Here is an 18,137-nt window from a genome sequence, read left to right as displayed (position 1 = left end):
TCTCTCACTTTGTTGCCCAGGCTGGAGTGCAGTGGTGCAATTTTGGCTCACTGCAACCTCCTCCTCCCAGGTTCAAGCTTTTCTCCTCCCTTGGCCTCCCGAGTAGCTGGGATAACCAGTGCCCACCTCCATGCCTAGCTAATTTTTGCATTTTTTAGTAGAGACAGGGTTTCACCATGTTGGCCAATCTGGTCTCCAACTCCTGGCCTCATGTAATCCGCCCGCCTCAGCCTTCCAAAGTTCTGGGATTACAGGTATGAGCCATACCATAGACAATTGAATAATATTCAGCACATAAAATAAATGAGCTATCAAGCTATTTGTCCATTTACCTACTGAAGGTTACTTTGGTTGCTTCTAAGTTTTGGGAATTATGAATAAAGCTGCTGTAAATATCCATGGCCAGGCTTATGTATGGACATAAGTTTTCAACTCCTTTGGGTAAATACTAAGGAGTGCAATCGCTGGATAATATGGTAAAATAAAATTATGTTTAGCTTTATAAGAAGCTGCCAAACTGTCTTCGAAAATGACCGTACCATTTTGTCTTCCCACCAACAATGAATGAGAATTCCTGTTGCTGAATATCATTGCCATCATTTGGTGTTATCACTATTGTGAATTTTGGCTATTCTAATATATGTATAGTGGTATCTCATTGTTGTTTTAATTTGCATTTCCCTGATGACATATGATGTGGAGCATCTTTTCATGTGCTTATTTGCCATCTGTTTATCTTCTTTGTTGAGGTGTCTGTTAAGGTCCTTGACCATTTATAATCAAGTTGTCTGCCTTCTTATTTTTGGTTCTTAAGAGTTCTTTGTGTATTTTGGACAGCAGACCTGTATCAGATATGTCTTTTGCAAATATTGTTTCCCAACCTGTGGCTTTTCTTTTTATTCTATTGACAGTATCTTTCACAGAGCGGAAATTTTTAATTTTAATGAAGTCTAGTTTATCAATTATTTCTTTCATGGATTGTGCCTTTGGTATTGTATCTAAATAGTAATCATTAAATCCAAGTCCATCTATATTTTCTCTTGTGTTATCTTCTAGGAATTTTATAGTTTTGCACTTTACAGTTAGGTCTGTGATTCATTTGAGTTCATTTTTGTGGAGGATATAAGTTCATCTCTTTTTTTTTTTTTTTTTTAACATGTGGATATCCAATTGTTCCAGCACAATTTGTTAAAAAAAAAAAACTTTTCTTGCTAGGTGTGGCGGCTCACGCCTGTAATCCCAGCACTTTGGGAGGCCAAGGTGGGAAGATCACTTGAGCCCAGGGGTTCAAGACCAGTCTAGGCAACATAGCAAAACCCTGCTTCTACAAAAAATAGAAAAAAATAACTGGGAGTGGTGGCACAGGCCCATGGTCCTAGCTGTTCAGGAGGCCGAGGTGGGAAGATTGTTTGCGCCTGGGAGGTCGAGGTGGCAGTGAGCCATGATTGCACTCCTGCCTGGGCAACAGCATGAGTCTCCAGAAAAGAAAAAAGAAAAAAAAAAAGAAACTCTTATCCGTGTTACTGAGTCATTGCTCCTTTTTCAAAGACCAATTGTCTGTATTTATGTGAGTCTATTTCTGGGCTCTGTATTCTGTTTCATTGATCTATTTGTCTGTTCTTTTGCCAATACCACACTATCTTAATTACTGTAACTTTATAGTAAGTCTTGAAGTCAAGTAGTTTCAGTCCTTCAGTTTTGTTCTTGTTCTTCAATATTGTGTTGGCTAATTGGATCTTTTGCCTCACCATATACATTTTAGAATCAGTTTGTTGACATCCACAAAATAAGTTGCTGGGATTTTGACTAGGATTGCATTGAGTGTATAGATGAAGTTGGGAAGAACTGACTGGCATTTGATCATAGAGTCTTCCCCTTCATGAACATGGAATATCTCTCCATTTAAGGATGCTCCTTGGCTTACAATGGAGTTACATTTGGATAAACCCATTATAAAGTTGAAAAATTGTAAGTCAAACCATCATAAGTCTAGATATTCCCTGACTTAATGGTGGGATTATGTCCAGATAAAAACCCTTCATAAAGCTGAAAAATCTTAAGTTGAACCATCATAGGCCAGAGACTGTATTTAGTTCTTCTTTGCTTTTTTTCAGACTTTGTAGTTTTCCTCATGTTGATCTTGTACCTATTTTGTTACATTTGTACCTAAGTATTTCATTTTTGGATGTTTTAATATAAATCGTAATGTGTTTTTTGTTTTGTTTTGTTTTTGAGACTGCCTCTGTCACCCAGGCTGCAGTGCAGTGGGATGACCTCAGCTCACTGCATCCTCCTCTTCCTGGGTTTAAGCGATTCTCTTGCCTCCACTTCCCAAGTAGCTGCGATTACAGGTGCCCACCACCATGCCTAGCTAGTTTTTGTATTTTTGGTTGAGACAGGGTTTCACCATGTTGGCCAGGCTGGTCTTGAACTCCTGAGTTCAAGTGATCCACCCGCCTCAGCCTCTGAAAGTGCTGGGATTACAGGTGTGAGCCACCATGTTTGGCCTCTAATGTGTTTTAAATTTTAAATTTTACTTGTTCATTGGTGGCATATAGGAAAGTGACTGACTTTTGTATATTAACCTTATATCTTGTAACTGATTATTATCACTTACTGGTTCCAGAAACGGTATTCTTATAATGGTTTTTTTGTTTTTTTGTTTTTAATTTTTGGTCTTGGTATTGTACTTGGAAGATTATTCCTCACAGCCATGCCTATGTCTTCTTTTAGTATTTTTTTATAGCTCTTGGCATACTCATATCTTTAGTCAATTTGGAATTTGTTTTGATGTAAGGTGTGAAGTATGTTTTTCTTAAATGGTGTTATATTTTCCCTACATAGTATTATTTTCCCTAAATGGTGATTCACTTGTCCCAACTCCATTTATTGAATCATGAATCCTTTCTTCACTGAGTTGAAATGAGGCACTTCCAAATTAAAAAATTCTCAATTTTCTTTGATTTATTTCTGGACTGTCTTCTAATAAGTTCAGTCTTTTCTTGTATCAGTAACATACAGTTTTAGTTATTGAACAGCAGGAATATAGTTTAATATTCTCCCTTGTAATGCTTCTTTAAATTTTTTTTTTTCTCATGCATGTTTCTTTCAAATAAACTTAGGCATCATTTTATCAAGGTTTTAAAAAAAATCAGTTCTATCCATAATAATATTATTTTTAAATTGATATTAATCCTTAAGCAATGTACTTTCTGGACGTTTTCATTTTATTGATCTATAACCTACAAATATATTTAACAGTTTTAATGATACAGTATATAAGTGATGCTAACAACTGTTAGCTATTCATACTATTTTTAAAGCTCATATCCTTAAATATACTAATAATCTGAAGTAATAGAAAGTATCTTCCAGGCCGGGCGCGGTGGCTCAAGCCTGTAATCCCAGCACTTTGGGAGGCCGAGGCGGGCGGATCACAAGGTCAGGAGATCGAGACCACAGTGAAACCCCGTCTCTACTAAAAATACAAAAAATTAGTCGGGCGCGGTGGCGGGCGCCTGTAGTCCCAGCTACTCAGGAGGCTGAGGCAGGAGAATGGCGTGAACCCAGGAGGCGGAGCTTGCAGTGAGCCGAGATCGCGCCACTGCACTCCAGCCTGGGCAACAGCGTGAGACTCCGTCTCAAAAAAAAAAAAAAAAAAAAAAAAAAAAAAAAAAAAAAAAAAGAAAGTATCTTCCATTGTGTAGCAGAATATAAGATTTTGTTCCAGTGTTGGTTGACTATTTCATCAGAGGCTCTCTGGCATCTTTTGCAACAGGAATGGCAGGAAATGTGTTTTATGTTGATTGTTTAATTGTTTCATTTGTTGAGCTTCCTCCAAAAGAAGTTGTATAAATGGGAGGGGATTGAGGAAGTTTGAGTCAAGAAGGCCTGAGAGAACAGAGTTGTTTCCATAGGAAATGTGTTTCTATTTTAGAGTCTTAAAATTTCCAAGTACTCAATTTTATTATGTGTGATATGATAGTATGAACTATTGCTAGTTGAGCTGAGGTAAGCAACTTCTACAGGCATGAACCCCCAGGGTGTTCAGAACCTCTCTTAAGTATACTTCACCCTTTCTCAACCTCAGTGGACTTCTTAAAGGCACAATCTTTTTTTTTTTTTTTTTTTTTTTTGTAACTGACAAATTGTTGTATAAGAACATCGGTTCGTAAATCAAGTAGACAAATGTTCATGTTACATTGCATGACAGCTATACAGCAAATCAGTGCATTTTGACCATTTTCGCAATTTATTGATTTGGGTTTTTTTTTTTTTTTTAAGAGACAGGATCTCTCTCTGTCACCCAGGCTGGAGTGCAGTGGTGCCATCATGGCTCACTACAACCTCCAACTACTGGGCTCAAACAATCCTCCTGCCTCAGCCTCCCAAGTAGGTGGGACTATAGGTGTACACTTTCATGCCCAGTTAATTTTTTAAATTTTTTGTAGAGACAGGATCTCGCTATGTTGCCCAGGCTAGTCTCAAACTCCTGGCCTCAAGCTACCCTTCCACTTAAGCATCCCAAAGGGGTTACAGGCATGAGTCACTGGGGCTGGCCAACAATTGATTTTATTAACTCAAATTTATTCAATAGTCTTGGGGAAATACTAACTTAAGAAAACAACAACAACAAAAAAACCACATTATTTCTGAGTCTCTCAATGTAATAGAAATGGGGGATTTTTAAAGAAAATAAGACATAATATGGATAGAAAATACACCATTACAGTTCAATTTGAGTGTATTTCAACATTACAGACTTTAAAAAATCTATTGTAGGGAAGCATCATAACATAATCAAAAACAGACTTCAGAGTAACTTGGTTTCACTGTTTAGTGCTAACATTTACTAGCTGTATGACTTAGGGCAAATTACTTACTCTTACTGAGCTTTAGTTTCATCTATAAAATGGGAACAATAATTATGATCTCAGAATTACGACCAGTAAATGATTTAACTTAGAAAGCACTTAGCATATTATATGACACATATACTCAATAAATGTAACTTCTACTTTTATAATTATAGATAATTAAGCCCTTATTGTATCCCTAGATAGGTGCATTATATGGGTGTCTCTTTTAATTCTTTCAATAACCTATTGAGGTTGGTTTAGTACCACTTTACAAATAAGGAAAGTAAGCATGAAAGGGGTTAAATTGCTCCCTGTCCTGTAACTAATGTAGTTAAATTGCAGTGCTAGGACCCAAACCAAACCTGTTATTCTGTTTTTTGTTTCTTTAAAAAAATCTATTATTATTATTATACTTTAAGTTCTGGGATACATGTGTAGAATGTGCAGGTTTGTTACATAGGTATACATGTGCCGTGGTGGTCTGCTGCACCCATCAACCCATCATCTACATTAGGTATTTCTACTAATGGTATCCCTTCCCTTGTCCCCCACCCCACAACGGGCCTTGACGTGTGATATTCCCCTCCCTGTGCCCATATGTTCTCATTGTTCAACTCCTATTTATGAGTGAGAACATGCAGTGTTTGGTTTTCTGTTCCTGTGTGTGTTTGCTGAGAATGATGCTTTCCAGCTTCATCCATGTCCCTGCAAAGGACATGAATTCATTTTTTATGGCTGCATAGTATTCTGTGGTATATATGTGCCACATTTTCTTTATCCAGTCTGTCACTGATGGGCGTTTGGGTTGGTTCCAAGTCTGATATTGTGAATAGTGCTGTAATAAACATACATGTACATGTGTCTTTATAGTAGAATGATTTATAATCCTTTGGGTATCTACCCAGTAATGGCATTACTGGGTCAAATGGTATTTCTGGTTCTAGATCCTTGAGGAATCGCCACACTGTCTTCCACAATGGTTGAACTAATTTACACTCACACCAACAGTGTAAACGCGTTCCTATTTCTCCACATCCTCTCCACATCTGTTGTTTCCTGACTTTTTAATGATCACCATTCTAGCTGGCATGAGATGGTATCTCATTGTGGTTTTGATTTGCATTTCTCTAATGACCATTGATGATGTGCTTTTTTGTTTGTTGGCTACATAAAGGTCTTCTTTTGAAAAGTGTCTGTTCATATCCTTTGCCCACTTTTGATGGGGTTGTTTTTCTCTTGTAGATTTGTTTAAGTTCCTTGTAGATTCTGGATATTAGCTCTCTGTCACATGGATAGATTGCAAAAATTCTCTCCCATTCTGTAGGTTGCCTGTTCACTCTGCTGATAGTTTCTTTTGCTGTGTAGAAGCTCTTTAGTTTAATTAGATTCCATTTGTCAAATTTGGCTTTTGTTGCAATTGCTTTCAGTGTTTTAGTCATGAAGTCTTTGCCCATGCCTGTGTCCTGAATGGTATTGCCTAAGTTTTCCTCCAGGGTTTTTATGGTTTTAGGTCTTATATTTAAGTCTTTAATCTATTGAGTTAATTTTTGTATAAGGTGTAAGGAAGGGGTCCAGTTTCAGTTTTCTGCATATGACTAGCCTGTTTTCCCAACACCATTTATTAAATAGAGAATCCTTTCCCCATTGTTTGTTTTTGTCAGGTTTGTCAAAGATCAAATGGTTGTAGATGTGTGGTGTTATTTCTGAGGCCTCTGTTCTGTTTCATTGGTCGATATATCTGTTTTGTTACCTGTACCATGCTGTTTTGGTTACTATAGCCTTGTGGTATAGTTTGAAGCCAGGTAGCATGACGCCTTCAGCTTTGTTCTTTTTGCTTAGGATTGTCTTGGCTATACAAGCTCTTTTTTTGGTTCTATATGAAATTTAAAGTATTTTTTTCTAACTCTGTGAAGAAAGTCAATGGTACCTTAATGGGAATAGCATTGAATCTATAAATTACTTTGGGCAGTATGGCCATTTTTACCATATTGATTCTTCCTATCCATGAGCATAGAATGTTTTTCCATTTGTTTGTGTCCTCTTTTATTTGCTTGAGCAGTGGTTTGTAGCTCTCCTTGAAGAGGTCCTTCACATCCCTTGTAAGTTGTATTCCTAGGTATTTTATTTATTCTCTTTGTAGCAATCGTGAATGAGAGTTCACTCATGGTTTGGCTCTCTGTTTGTCTATTGGTGTATAGGAAAGTTTGTGATTTTTGCACATTGATTTTGTATCCTGAGACTTTGCTGAAGTTGCTTAGCAGCTTAAGGAGATTTTGGGCTGAGACAGTGGGGTTTTCTAAATATACAATCATGTTATCTGCAAACAGAGATAATTTGACTCCCTGTCTTCCTAATTGAATACTCTTTATTTCTTTCTCTTGCCTGGTTGCCCTGGCCAGAACTTCCAATACTGTGTTGAATAGGAGTGGTGAGAGAGGACGTCCTTGTCTAGTGCTGATTTTCAGAGGGAATGCTTCCAGCTTTTGTCCATTCAGTATGATATTGGCTGTGGGTTTGTCATAAATAGTTCTTATTTTGAGATACCTTCCATCGATACCTAGTTTAGTGAGAGTTTTTAGCATGAAGGGATGTTGAATTTTTTCGAAGGCCTTTTCTGCATCTATTGAGATAATCATGCGGTTTTTGTCTTTGGTTCTGTTTATGTGATGGATTTCATTTATTGAATTGCATGTGTTGAACCACCCTTGAATCCCAGGGATGAAGCTGACTTGATTGTGGTGGTTAAGCTTTTTAATGTACTGCTGGATTCGGTTTGCCAGTATTTTATTGAGGATTTTCACATTGATGTTTGTTCATCAGGGATATTGGCTTGAAATTTTTTTGTTGTTGTGTGTCTCTCAGGTTTTTTTGGTATCAGGATGATGCTGGCCTCATAAATGAGTTAGGGAGGAGTCTGTCTTTTTCTGTTGTTTGGAATAGTTTTAGAAGGAGTGGTACCAGCTCCTCTTTGAACCTCTAGTAGAATTCAGCTGTGAATTTTTGTACAGATGGGGTTTCTCCGTGTTGATCAGGCTGGTCTTGAACTCCCGACCACAGGTGATCTGCCCACTTCAGCCTCCCAAAGTGCTGGGATTTCACACGTGAGCCACCATGCCTGGCTGTGAATCTGTCTGGTCCTGGACTTTTTTGGTTCATAGTCTGGCTAGCAGTCTGCCTGTTTTGTTTATCTTTTCAAAAAACTAGCTCCTGAACTCACTGATTATTTTAAGAGATTTTTGTGTCTCTATCTCCTTCAGTTCTGCTGTGATCTCAGTTATTTCTTGTCTTCTGCTAGCTTTTGAATTTGTTTGCTCTTGCTTTTCTAGTTATTTTAATTGTATTGTTAGGGTGTCAATTTTAGGTCATTCCTGTGTTCTCCTATGGCCATTTAGTGCTATAAATTTACCTCTAAACACTGCTTTAGCTGTGTCCTGGAGATTCTGGTACGTTGTGTCTTTGTTATCTTTGATTTCAAAGAACTTACTTATTTCTGCCTTAATTTCGTGTTTATCCAGGAGTCATTCAGGAGCAGATTGTTCAGTTTCCATGTAGTTGTGCTATTCTGAGAGAGTTTCTTAATCCTGAGTTCTAATTTGATTGCATTGTGGTCTGAGAGACTGTTATGATTTCCGTTCTTTTGCATTTGCTGAGGAGTGTTTTACTTCCAATTATGTGGTCAATTTTAGAATAATTGTGATGTGGTGCTGAGAAGAATGTATATTATGTTGATTTGGGTGGAAAGTTCTGTAGATATCTATTAGGTCTGCTTGGTCCAGAGCTTAGTTCAAGTCCTGAATATCCTTGTTAATTTTCTGTCTCAATGGTCTGTCTAATATTGTCAGTGGAGTGTTAAAGTCTCCCACTGTTATTGTGTGGGAGTCTAAGTCTCTTTGTAGGTCTCTGAGAACTTGCTTTATGAATCTGGGTGGTATTGTATTGGGTGCATATATGTTTAGGATAGTTAGCTCTTCTTGTTGCATCGATCCCTTTACCATTATGTAATGCCCTTCTTTGTCTCTTTTCATCTTTGTTGGTTTAAAATCTGTTTTATCAGAGAATCAGAGACTGGGATTGCAATGCCTGCCTTCCTCCTCCTCCTCCTCCTCCTCTTCTTCTTCTTCTTCTTCTTCTTCTTCTTCTTCTTCTTCTTCTTCTTCCTTCTTCCTTCTTCCTTCTTCCTTCTTCCTTCTTCCTCCTCCTCCTCTTCCTCCTCCTCCTCCTCCTCCTCCTCCTTCTTCTTCTTCTTCTTCTTTCTTCTTCTTCCCTCCTCCTCCTCCTCCTCCTCCTCCTCCTCCTCCTCCTCCTCCTTCTTCTTCTTCTTCTTCTTCTTCTTCTTCTTCTTCTTCTTCCTCCTCTTCTTCTTTCTTCTTCTTCCTTCTTCCTCCTCCTCCTCCTCCTCCTCCTCCTCCTCCTCCTCCTCCTCCTCCTCTTCTTCTTCCTCCTATTTGCTTGGTAAATCTTCCTCCATCTCTTTATTTTGAGCCTATGTGTGTCTCTGCATGTGGGATGGGTCTCCTGAATAGAGCACACTGATGGGTCTTGACTCTTTATCCAATTTGCCAGTCTTTGGCTTTTAATTGGGGCATTTATTTTGATCCTGTCATTATGATGCTAACTGGTTATTTTGCCCATTAGTTGATACAGGTTCTTCAAGTGTCAGTGGTCTTTACATTTTGGTATGCTTTTGCAGTGACTGGTATCAGTTTTTCCTTTCCATATTTAGTGCTTCCTTCAGGAGCTCTTGTAAGGCAGGCCTGGTGCTTGTCTGTAAAGAATTGTATTTCTTCTTCACTTATAAAGCTTAGTTTGGCTGGATATGAAATTCTGGGTTGAAAATTCTTTAAGAATGTTGAATGTTGGCCCCCACTCTCTTCTGGCTTGTAGGGTTTCTGTAAAGAGATCTGCTGTTATTCTGATGGGCTTCTCTTTGTAACCCGACCTTTGTCTCTGGCCTACCCTTAACATTTTTTCCTTCATTTCAACCTTGGTGAATCTGATGATTATGTGTCTTGGGGTTGCTCTTCTCAAGGAGTATCTTTGCGGTTTTCTTTTGAATGTTGGCCTGTCTTGCTAGGTTGGGGAAGTTCTCCTGGATAATATCCTGAAGAGTGTTTTCCAACTTCGTTCCATTCTCCCCATCACTTTCAGGTACACCAATCAAATGTAGGTTTGGTCTTTTCACATAGTCCCATATTTCTTGAGGCTTTGTTCGTTCTTTTTATGCTTTTTCTCTAATCTTGTCTTCACACTGTATTTCATTAAATTGATCTTCAATCTCTGATACCCTTTCTTTCGCTCATCAATTCAGCTATTGATACTTGTGTATGCTTCTCGAAGTTTTTGTGCTGTGTTTTTCAGCTCTATCAGGTCATTTATATTCTTCTCAAAACTGGTTATTCTAGTTAGCAGTTCCTGTAACCTTTTATCAAGGTTCTTAGCTTCCTTGCATTGGGTTAGAACATGCTCCTTTAGCTCGGAGGACTCTGTTATTACCCACCTTCTGAAGCCTACTTCTGTCAATTTGTCAAACTCATTCTCCATCCAGTTTTATTTCCTTGCTGGCATGGAGTTGTGATCCTTTGGAGGAAAAGATATGTTCTGTTTTTTGGAATTTTCAGCCTTTTTGCACTGTTTTTTCCTCGTCTTTGTGGATTTATCCACCTTTAGTCTTCGATGTTGGTAACCTTTGGATGGGGCTTTTGCGTGGTCATCCTCTTTGTTGATGTTGATGCTGTTGCTTTCTGTTTTTTAGTTTTCCTTCTAGCAGGACCCTCTTCTGAAGTTCTGCTGGAGTTTGCTGGAGGTCTACTCCAGACCCTGTTTGCCTGGGTGTCACCAGCAGAGGCTGCAGAACAGCAAACATTGCTACCTGTTCCTTCCTCTGGAAGCTTTGTCCCAGAGGGGTACCACCAGATGCCAGCTGGACCTCTCCTGTATGAGGTGTCTGTTGACCCCTACCATCAGGAGGCATTGGAATCAGGGACCCACTTGAGGAGGCAGTCTGTTCCTTAGCAGAGCTTGAGCGCTCTGCTGGGCAATCTGCTGCTGTCTTCAGAACCAGCAGGCAGGAACGTTTAAGTCTGCTGAAACTGCGCCACAGCTACCCCTTTCCCCAGGTGCTCTGTCCCAGGGAGATGGGAATTTTATCAATAAGCCCCTGACGGGTTGCTGCCTTTCTTTCAGAGATGCCCTGCCCAGAGAGGAGGAATCTAGAAAGGCAGTCAGGCTACAGTGGCCTTGCCAAGCTGTGGTGGGTTCCACCCAGTTCGAACTTCCCGCTGGCTTTGTTTACGCTGTGAGGGGAAAACCTCCTACACAAGCCTCAGTAATGGCAGATGCTCCTCCCTTCACCAAGCTGGAGCATCCCAGGTCGACTTCAGTCTGCTGTGCCAGCAGCGAGAATTTCAAGCCAGTGGATCTTAGCTTGCTGGGCTCTGTGGGCATGGGATCCACTGAGCTAGACCACTCGGCTCCCTGGCTTCATCCCCGTTTCCTGGGGAATGAACAGTTCTCTCTCTCTGGCGTTCCAGCACCACTGGGGTATGAAAGAAACCTCCTGCAGCTAGCTCAGTGTCTGCCCAAATGGCCACCCAGTTTTGTGCTTGAAACCCAGGGCCCTGGTTGTGTAGGCACCCAGTGGAATCTCCTGGTCTCCAGGTTGTGAAGACAGTGGGAAAAGCGTAATATCTAGGCCGGATAGCACCATCCCTCACTAACAGCACAGTCCCTCATGGTTTCCCTTGGCTAGGGGAGGGAGTTCCCAGACCCCTCATGGTTCCTGGGTGGGTCAACATCCCACCTTGCTTCTCCTAACCTTTCTTGGCCTGCATCCACTTTCTAATCAGTCCCAATAAGATGAGCCGAATACCTCAGGTGGAAATGCAGAAATCACCCACCTTCTGCCTTGGTCTCACTGGGAGCTGCAGATAGGAACTGTTCCTATTCGACCATCTTGCCCGGGAATCCCAAAAGCCGTTACTCTTAACCAGTGTGACACACACTAGTTTTGAGCAGTAGCAAAAAGAACAATGTACGTGTTGGAGACTCAGATAAGAACTTGAAAGTCATTGGAAAATGGAAGAAAGGACAATATGAATGGGGATTTCAGTTGAAGAAACTTTTAAAAGCAGTAGTGGCATGCATCTGGTTGATGTAGAAAGAGAAGAGTTCAGACAAAGGTGACTAATGAGAGATAGTAAAAGGAAAGTAGAATGTATGAGTCATGCAGTGGGGAGATTTCCTTTTGGCAACTACTCTTGCTTTAAGCACACAAAAAAAGAGAATAGCTTGCTGAAGACATTTTTATAGCATTAATATATGAGTCTGAGGAGAATTTTTTCCCATTTGACTTGCTTTGTATTCATCATCTTTTTCTTTTCTAGATGATTCCATGTCAAGGTATTTCAGATGCCACTTTCTTATTCTCATGTGACTGTTATATCTTAGGTATATTTTCTGGATTAAAATAGAGTAGTTTTTAGTTTACATTTGTTTTTATTAATCTCCATAATTTGTTTACATGTGGTCATGATGCTATTCTCTGGTTCAGAATTGAGGTACTAAAAGAAGTAGGTTTTAATTAGCATGTTAAATTATAGTAATGTTGAAAGGTTCCATTTATTACGTATGGGATTTTACTGTAGGAAGTTAGTCTTCTTCAAGATTTTTCTACTAGTACTGCTTCCACTTTTTAAACCAACTTTAATATACTGCTGTAAATTCATAATTTTTCTCCTTCTAGTCTCCCCTCCCCATCTCTCTTGTGAGAAAATAATTTGAAGTCAGATAAGGTCTTTCTTCTGAAGGAACTGACAATTTAGTATCTAACACAATAAGTGCCATGCAAGAGCAGGGAAACAAGGAATATTAAATTCTGTGGCACAGAGGACAGACATTCTATTAAGATACCAAGATATATTTCAGCTGATCCTTGAAGGCTTGTGACAGAGCTCGGAAAGGCACTGTAGACAGAGGAACAGCCTGAGGAAGGCATAGAGCAACCCAGGTCATTCAGTGAGCTGTAGCCTAAACAAGGGGGAGCCTTCTACAGATTTCACTGTACCTCCTGGAGACAAACATGAGTCAGGGTGATTGCTTCTAAAAGAGGCGTTATAGGTTTAACCTGCGACTAGTGTGCAGCTGGTGTCTCTATAACACTAAGAAGGAAGGACATAAAAAAAGTTCTGCAGAATGGAGGCAAAGCTGGAGTCCAACATGAGGGAAAAAACATATACACCTATAGCTCTCCACCTTTGAGAAAACTTGCTAGAGGGAACTCCACATGACAGAAGTTATTTCCATTCCATAGATCACCCCAGTTGCTCATTGCTGGCTGTTTTTCTCTCAGTTTTTGATGTTTTATTATGCAGCTATCCATTGATCCTTTTAGTGATAGATGCATTTATTGAACTTGTGCCATGTACCAGGTACTGTTCTATGTTCTGTATGTTTTCCAGCTTATTTAATAGCTTTCTTCTCTTACGATTTTACTTTAATGGTCTTGGTAACTTCCCTGTGTTGCATAGATCACAGCTATTACACAGCCACCCCCAGCTGCTGGGTAAGCTGGGTAAGTGAGTATTTAGCCTTTCTTGCCTTGATAGTAGAGGCCGGCCACAAAAATGGAAGTTAGAAATGAGTATGTCTGCTACATAATCACTTTTCTTACTTGCTTCCTTTGTTTAGTCTATCCCCTTTCATTTCTTTCTTGTAAATCTAACTCTTTTTCTCTGAAGAAACTAAAATTCTTTAAAGATTAAGAATCTTCACTATTATATTTGACATATAAAAGTTCATGAAGAATAAATTACAGCTTGGGTTTTAAATTTTACTTGTATAGATTAACATCAAATTTTAGCATTATAAAAGCAATTCTACAGAGGGAACATTTACATTATGCTTCAGTATCTTCAGTTGTACCTTACTGTTCAGCATAAACATCATATGCCAAAGAGGTATAATCTTTTGTTGTATATTTCCTTTGTTGATTTTTAAAGACATTATTATTATGAATCAAATGGCAGTTCTTTATTTTACCTACATTGAAGCTTTTAGTTATAGTGAGTTGAACTCCAAATTTATAAAGCAGTAGAATCATTTAATAAAATCAGTTGGATTAGCTCATTCATTCATTAAATATTAAGTTCCTGTTATGTGCCTGAGGGTATGGAGAGATGAAAGAGTTGGTAGGGAATGATATTTGAGGATAGGCTGTCTCTATGAAAATAAAAGCAATTACCAATTTTAATTTAAAAATAAAATATACATAGATAAACACTTAGTAATAAAATATAAACCCGTAAACACTCATGAACAACAAAATACACACCCATAAAAGTAAATGGATGGGTGGATGGATGGATGGATGAATGGGTGTGTGGACAGAGACTGATAGACACTTAATAAATTAAGATTAATGTTGTAGTTAATGGTGTTTCAATATTATGTTGTCTAAAAGTATGTTAACTTTTTTAAAAAATTAAGGTTGACAGATTTGCAATGGAATTAGAACAGAACCGAAATTTGAGCAATACCATAGTGCACATTGACATGGATGCTTTCTATGCAGCTGTAGAAATGAGGGACAATCCAGAATTGAAGGATAAACCTATTGCTGTAGGATCAATGAGTATGCTGGTAAGTAAAGATCAAACACAAAAAGGAAATTTTATAACATATTCAAGTAAGCTTTACTGTTTCACGAAGGGGGAATTCTTTATTGAGGTCTACCAGTTTGCTGAGTATTTTTCTGGGTGCCTTATATATGACTCAATTACTGAATCCTTTCAACATACTTTAAGGCAGGGGACTTCTGCCCCTGGTTCACAGATTGGTATTGGTCCATGGCCTGTTGGAAACTGGACCTCGCAACAGAAGGTGAGCGTCAGACAAGCGAACGAAGCTTCATCTGTATTTACAACCACTTCCCATCACTTGCAGTATGCCCGAACTCGGTCAGATCAGTTGTGGCACTGGATTCTCATAGGAGCACAAACCCTGTTGTGAACTGCGCATGCGAGGGATCCAGGTTACATACTCATTATGAGAATCAAATGCCTGATGATCTGTCACTGTCTCCCATCACCCCCAGATGGGATTGTCTAATTGCAGGAAAACAAGCTCAGGGCTCCAATTGATTCTATATCATGGTGAGTTGTATAATTATTTCATTATATATTACAATGTAATTATAATAGGAATAAAGTGCACAATAAATGTAACATGCTTGAATCATCGCGAAACCATTGCCCCACCAGTCCGTGGAAAAATTTTCTTCCACAAAACCAGTCTCTGGTGCCAAAAAGGTTAGGAACTGCTGCTTTAAGGTACTAGTTTTTATTTCCATTTGGCAAAAAAGAAAACTCAAAGAGATGCTTAATAACTTGCCCAAAGTTACAAACCTAGTAACTTCCATGGCAAATTAAATTTTTCCATAAGTAACCATTCTAGTTAAAGAGAGTTGAATAAGAAAGCAAAGGAAATGTTATTATAAGGTATTAATAGAGATTTTCAAACTGGTCTGCAGGCCAAATCCAGCTTTTTATTGGAGCAAAGTCACACCCATTTATTTATTACTATTGTTGCACTAAAAGAGCAGAGTTCAATAATTCAATGATCTGCAAAGCCTAAAATGATTACTATCTGGACTTTCACAGAAAAGAAAAGGTTTGCCAACCCTAGTTCTGGAATAACATATTTCATTAATAGAGTACATTTAGAATGCAGTTAAATTGTTTCTCCCATGACTTAGAACTTTGCTTTTCTGATTACTGTGTTGCTGTTCCTTTTTACACTCTAACTTTAGAAGGTAAAAATGACCAGGATAGCTATGTGTGGCTGAAAGTGTGTTGGGAATTAAAAGTAGCAACTGAAATAGATGGGCTTTGGTACTTAAAAAGTATTAGATAAACAAGAAGAGTTCTTCTCTGTTCCTAACTCCTTCCCATGCCTTAGATAGCTACAAAACTAATTCTTACTGAGTGATTATTTTATTATAAAACTATAATCTGTTTGTTTTTTATCTCTGCCTCTGTGAGTATGCAGGCAACTGATAACTCTGTTTCCAAACCACTGTTTTTTGAAAGGAAACTCCCCTTTCCTACAAATCATCAATAAATATTTCAAAAAAATATATTTACTTTTATTAAGATGTAACACCATAAATTTATGTATGTTTATGTATGTGTATACATACAAACTTGCTGTAGCCATGTTAAAGCTAAACCGACTGCTTTTGAAATCTACAAAATATTTTCTTTCCTACAGTTTCTGTCCTCCTAAAAATCAGTTATTGTTTCTAAATTCAAAATTACTATTTGTTATATTTAAACAAAGATTACTCCCTTTGTATGTTGAACAAATAGGTTTCCCTTCTTTTTTTTTGAGACGGAGTCTTGCTCTGTCGCCCAGGCTGGAGTGCATTGGCCCGATCTCGGCTCACTGCAAGCTCCGCCTCCCGGGTTTACGCCATTCTCCTGCCTCAGCCTCCCGTGTAGCTGGGACTACAGGTGCCCGCCACCTCGCCCGGCTAGTTTTTTGTATTTTTTAGTAGAGACGGGGTTTCACCGTGTTACCCAGGATGGTCTCGATCTCCTGACCTCGTGATCCGCCCGTCTCGGCCTCCCAAAGTGCTGGGATTACAGGCTTGAGCCACCGCGCCCGGCGGTTTCCCTTCTAATAAGCATAACTTTTTGTCCTATTAAACATATAAAAGTATATCTACAAATTAATGGGAGTCGTTTCATTATTCCTACTGATAGAATTCTTTTTTGGTGAATTTGATGGATTTTTGAAATGTTCTAACTTGGCACTGAGAGTTGCAAGTGAGATCGTATAGCAGTTATCTATTGCTGCATAACAGCTTCCCGCAGTATTTAGTGGATAGCCAAAATTTATTAGCTCATGATTCTGTAATTTGAGCAGAGTGCAATGGCGATGGCTCAACCCTGCTCTACCTGGATTTGGCTAGGGCAATTTAACTGAGGTTAAAAAATCCAAGATGGCTTCATTCACATGTCTGGCACTTGGACTGAGGAGATCGGAATGGATTCCAGCTTCAGAACTTTCTCCTCTCCATTGTTGCTTCAACATTGAGTAATCTACCCCGAAATATTTACAATAGTTGCTGGATTACTAAAAGCAAAAACTTAGGTTTCGGAACACAGTGTCACTTCCCTCACATTATTTTCATCTAACCAAGTCACAAGGCAAGTCACATGGCATGAAGAACTAGAACTCACTTTTGATAAGAGTAACTGTAAAGTGTTGTGGCTGTGATGTACAATATACCACAAATTTAAAAGTTAGAGAAATTCTTATTTAAAAGTTTGTTTCTCCTCTACTATAGATCTAGCTTTTATGTCGATTCTATTAAACTTATTTACTAAAGCATTGGTTTTGTTTCTAGTGCTATCTACATTTTCTGTTTCAGAACACTGACTAAGGATTAGTATAGTTCTGAGTACTATCAAGATGTTTTAAGTGCCATTTGAAAATCATTAGAGGAAAATTCATATTATCGTGAAATAATTCCTTCATTTGATTCTGTTTTGCATTTCTTTGAAATTTCACTTGAGATTCCAAATAAGGATTTAATTTGTGATAGAATTTGTTTTATAAATAGTCCTACGGTCTACCACGTTCACATAGACTTTCATCAGATATCATCATCAACAGGATTTAATAAGCAATATTCTCCTTTTTTTTTTTTTTTTGAAATGAAAGGCCTCACATATTTATTACTGAACCCAGCCAACCAACGCATTCATAATAGATTCAGAGAGGAAAATATGTCGAACTCTCCAGAGAGTGGTGACATTTTCAGTTTGATATGGTAATATGATCGTGACCTTCAGACAGCACAAATATATGTGCCATCTCATGTGCAATTCCTTATAGACCCAGCTTGGTTCTTCCCCAGTGTCTCCTTTTGGAGTTGTACCTTATTTTATTTCCAGTTTTCATCCGAATCCACTGGGGAATGGGACGATTTTGCTTTTGTTTCTTGGCCAGGAATCGCTTAATCCTGAAAGTCTTGTGAGAAGACATGGCGAGAAGTGGAGGCAAGAACCAATATTCTCCTTTTTACTCTCATACTTTTGTAGTTCCATCTCCTAGTCAAAATGTTTTCAGCAAAAAAGATAATTAAGCCTTAAGAAAAAACCCTTAATTTCTAAACTTATTTTAAGCTTTAATCACTTCATTTTGGAGACTTAATTTGGCTGACCACATAGTAGACCTTTTATTTTTGTTCTAGATGAAGTTTCCAAAATCCCAAAT

The 18,137-nt window shown here is 38.5% G+C and overlaps 2 protein-coding genes across 6 annotated transcripts in view; one reads left to right on the top strand and one right to left on the bottom strand.

Moving 5' to 3' along the window:
• LOC105475129 (DNA polymerase kappa) overlaps positions 1–18,137 on the top strand; it is a 99,032-nt gene that overhangs the window by 44,465 nt on the left and 36,430 nt on the right. For all 5 annotated transcript variants that reach the window (XM_011730146.2, XM_011730143.3, XM_011730144.3 and 2 more), the window contains one exon: positions 14,343–14,495. In XM_011730146.2, coding sequence (XP_011728448.2) covers positions 14,343–14,495 — 153 coding nt within the window. The remainder of the gene's footprint in view (positions 1–14,342; positions 14,496–18,137) is intronic.
• LOC112425437 (large ribosomal subunit protein eL39-like) lies at positions 17,580–17,966 on the bottom strand. The gene has a single exon (XM_071098812.1). The coding sequence runs from the start codon at positions 17,904–17,906 to the stop codon at positions 17,751–17,753; it is 156 nt and encodes a 51-aa protein (XP_070954913.1). The 5' UTR covers positions 17,907–17,966; the 3' UTR covers positions 17,580–17,750.

This window comes from Macaca nemestrina, chromosome 6 (assembly GCF_043159975.1).
Source record: "Macaca nemestrina isolate mMacNem1 chromosome 6, mMacNem.hap1, whole genome shotgun sequence".
NCBI classification, from domain to species: domain Eukaryota; kingdom Metazoa; phylum Chordata; class Mammalia; order Primates; family Cercopithecidae; genus Macaca; species Macaca nemestrina.
The sequence above is the reverse complement of the archived record's forward strand: the minus strand, read 5'-3'. Positions and strand labels throughout refer to the sequence as shown.

Coding starts and splice junctions, on each gene's coding strand:
- LOC112425437 (XM_071098812.1), bottom strand. CDS start 17,906: ATGTCTTCTCACAAGACTTTCAGGATTAAGCGATTCCTGGCCAAGAAA.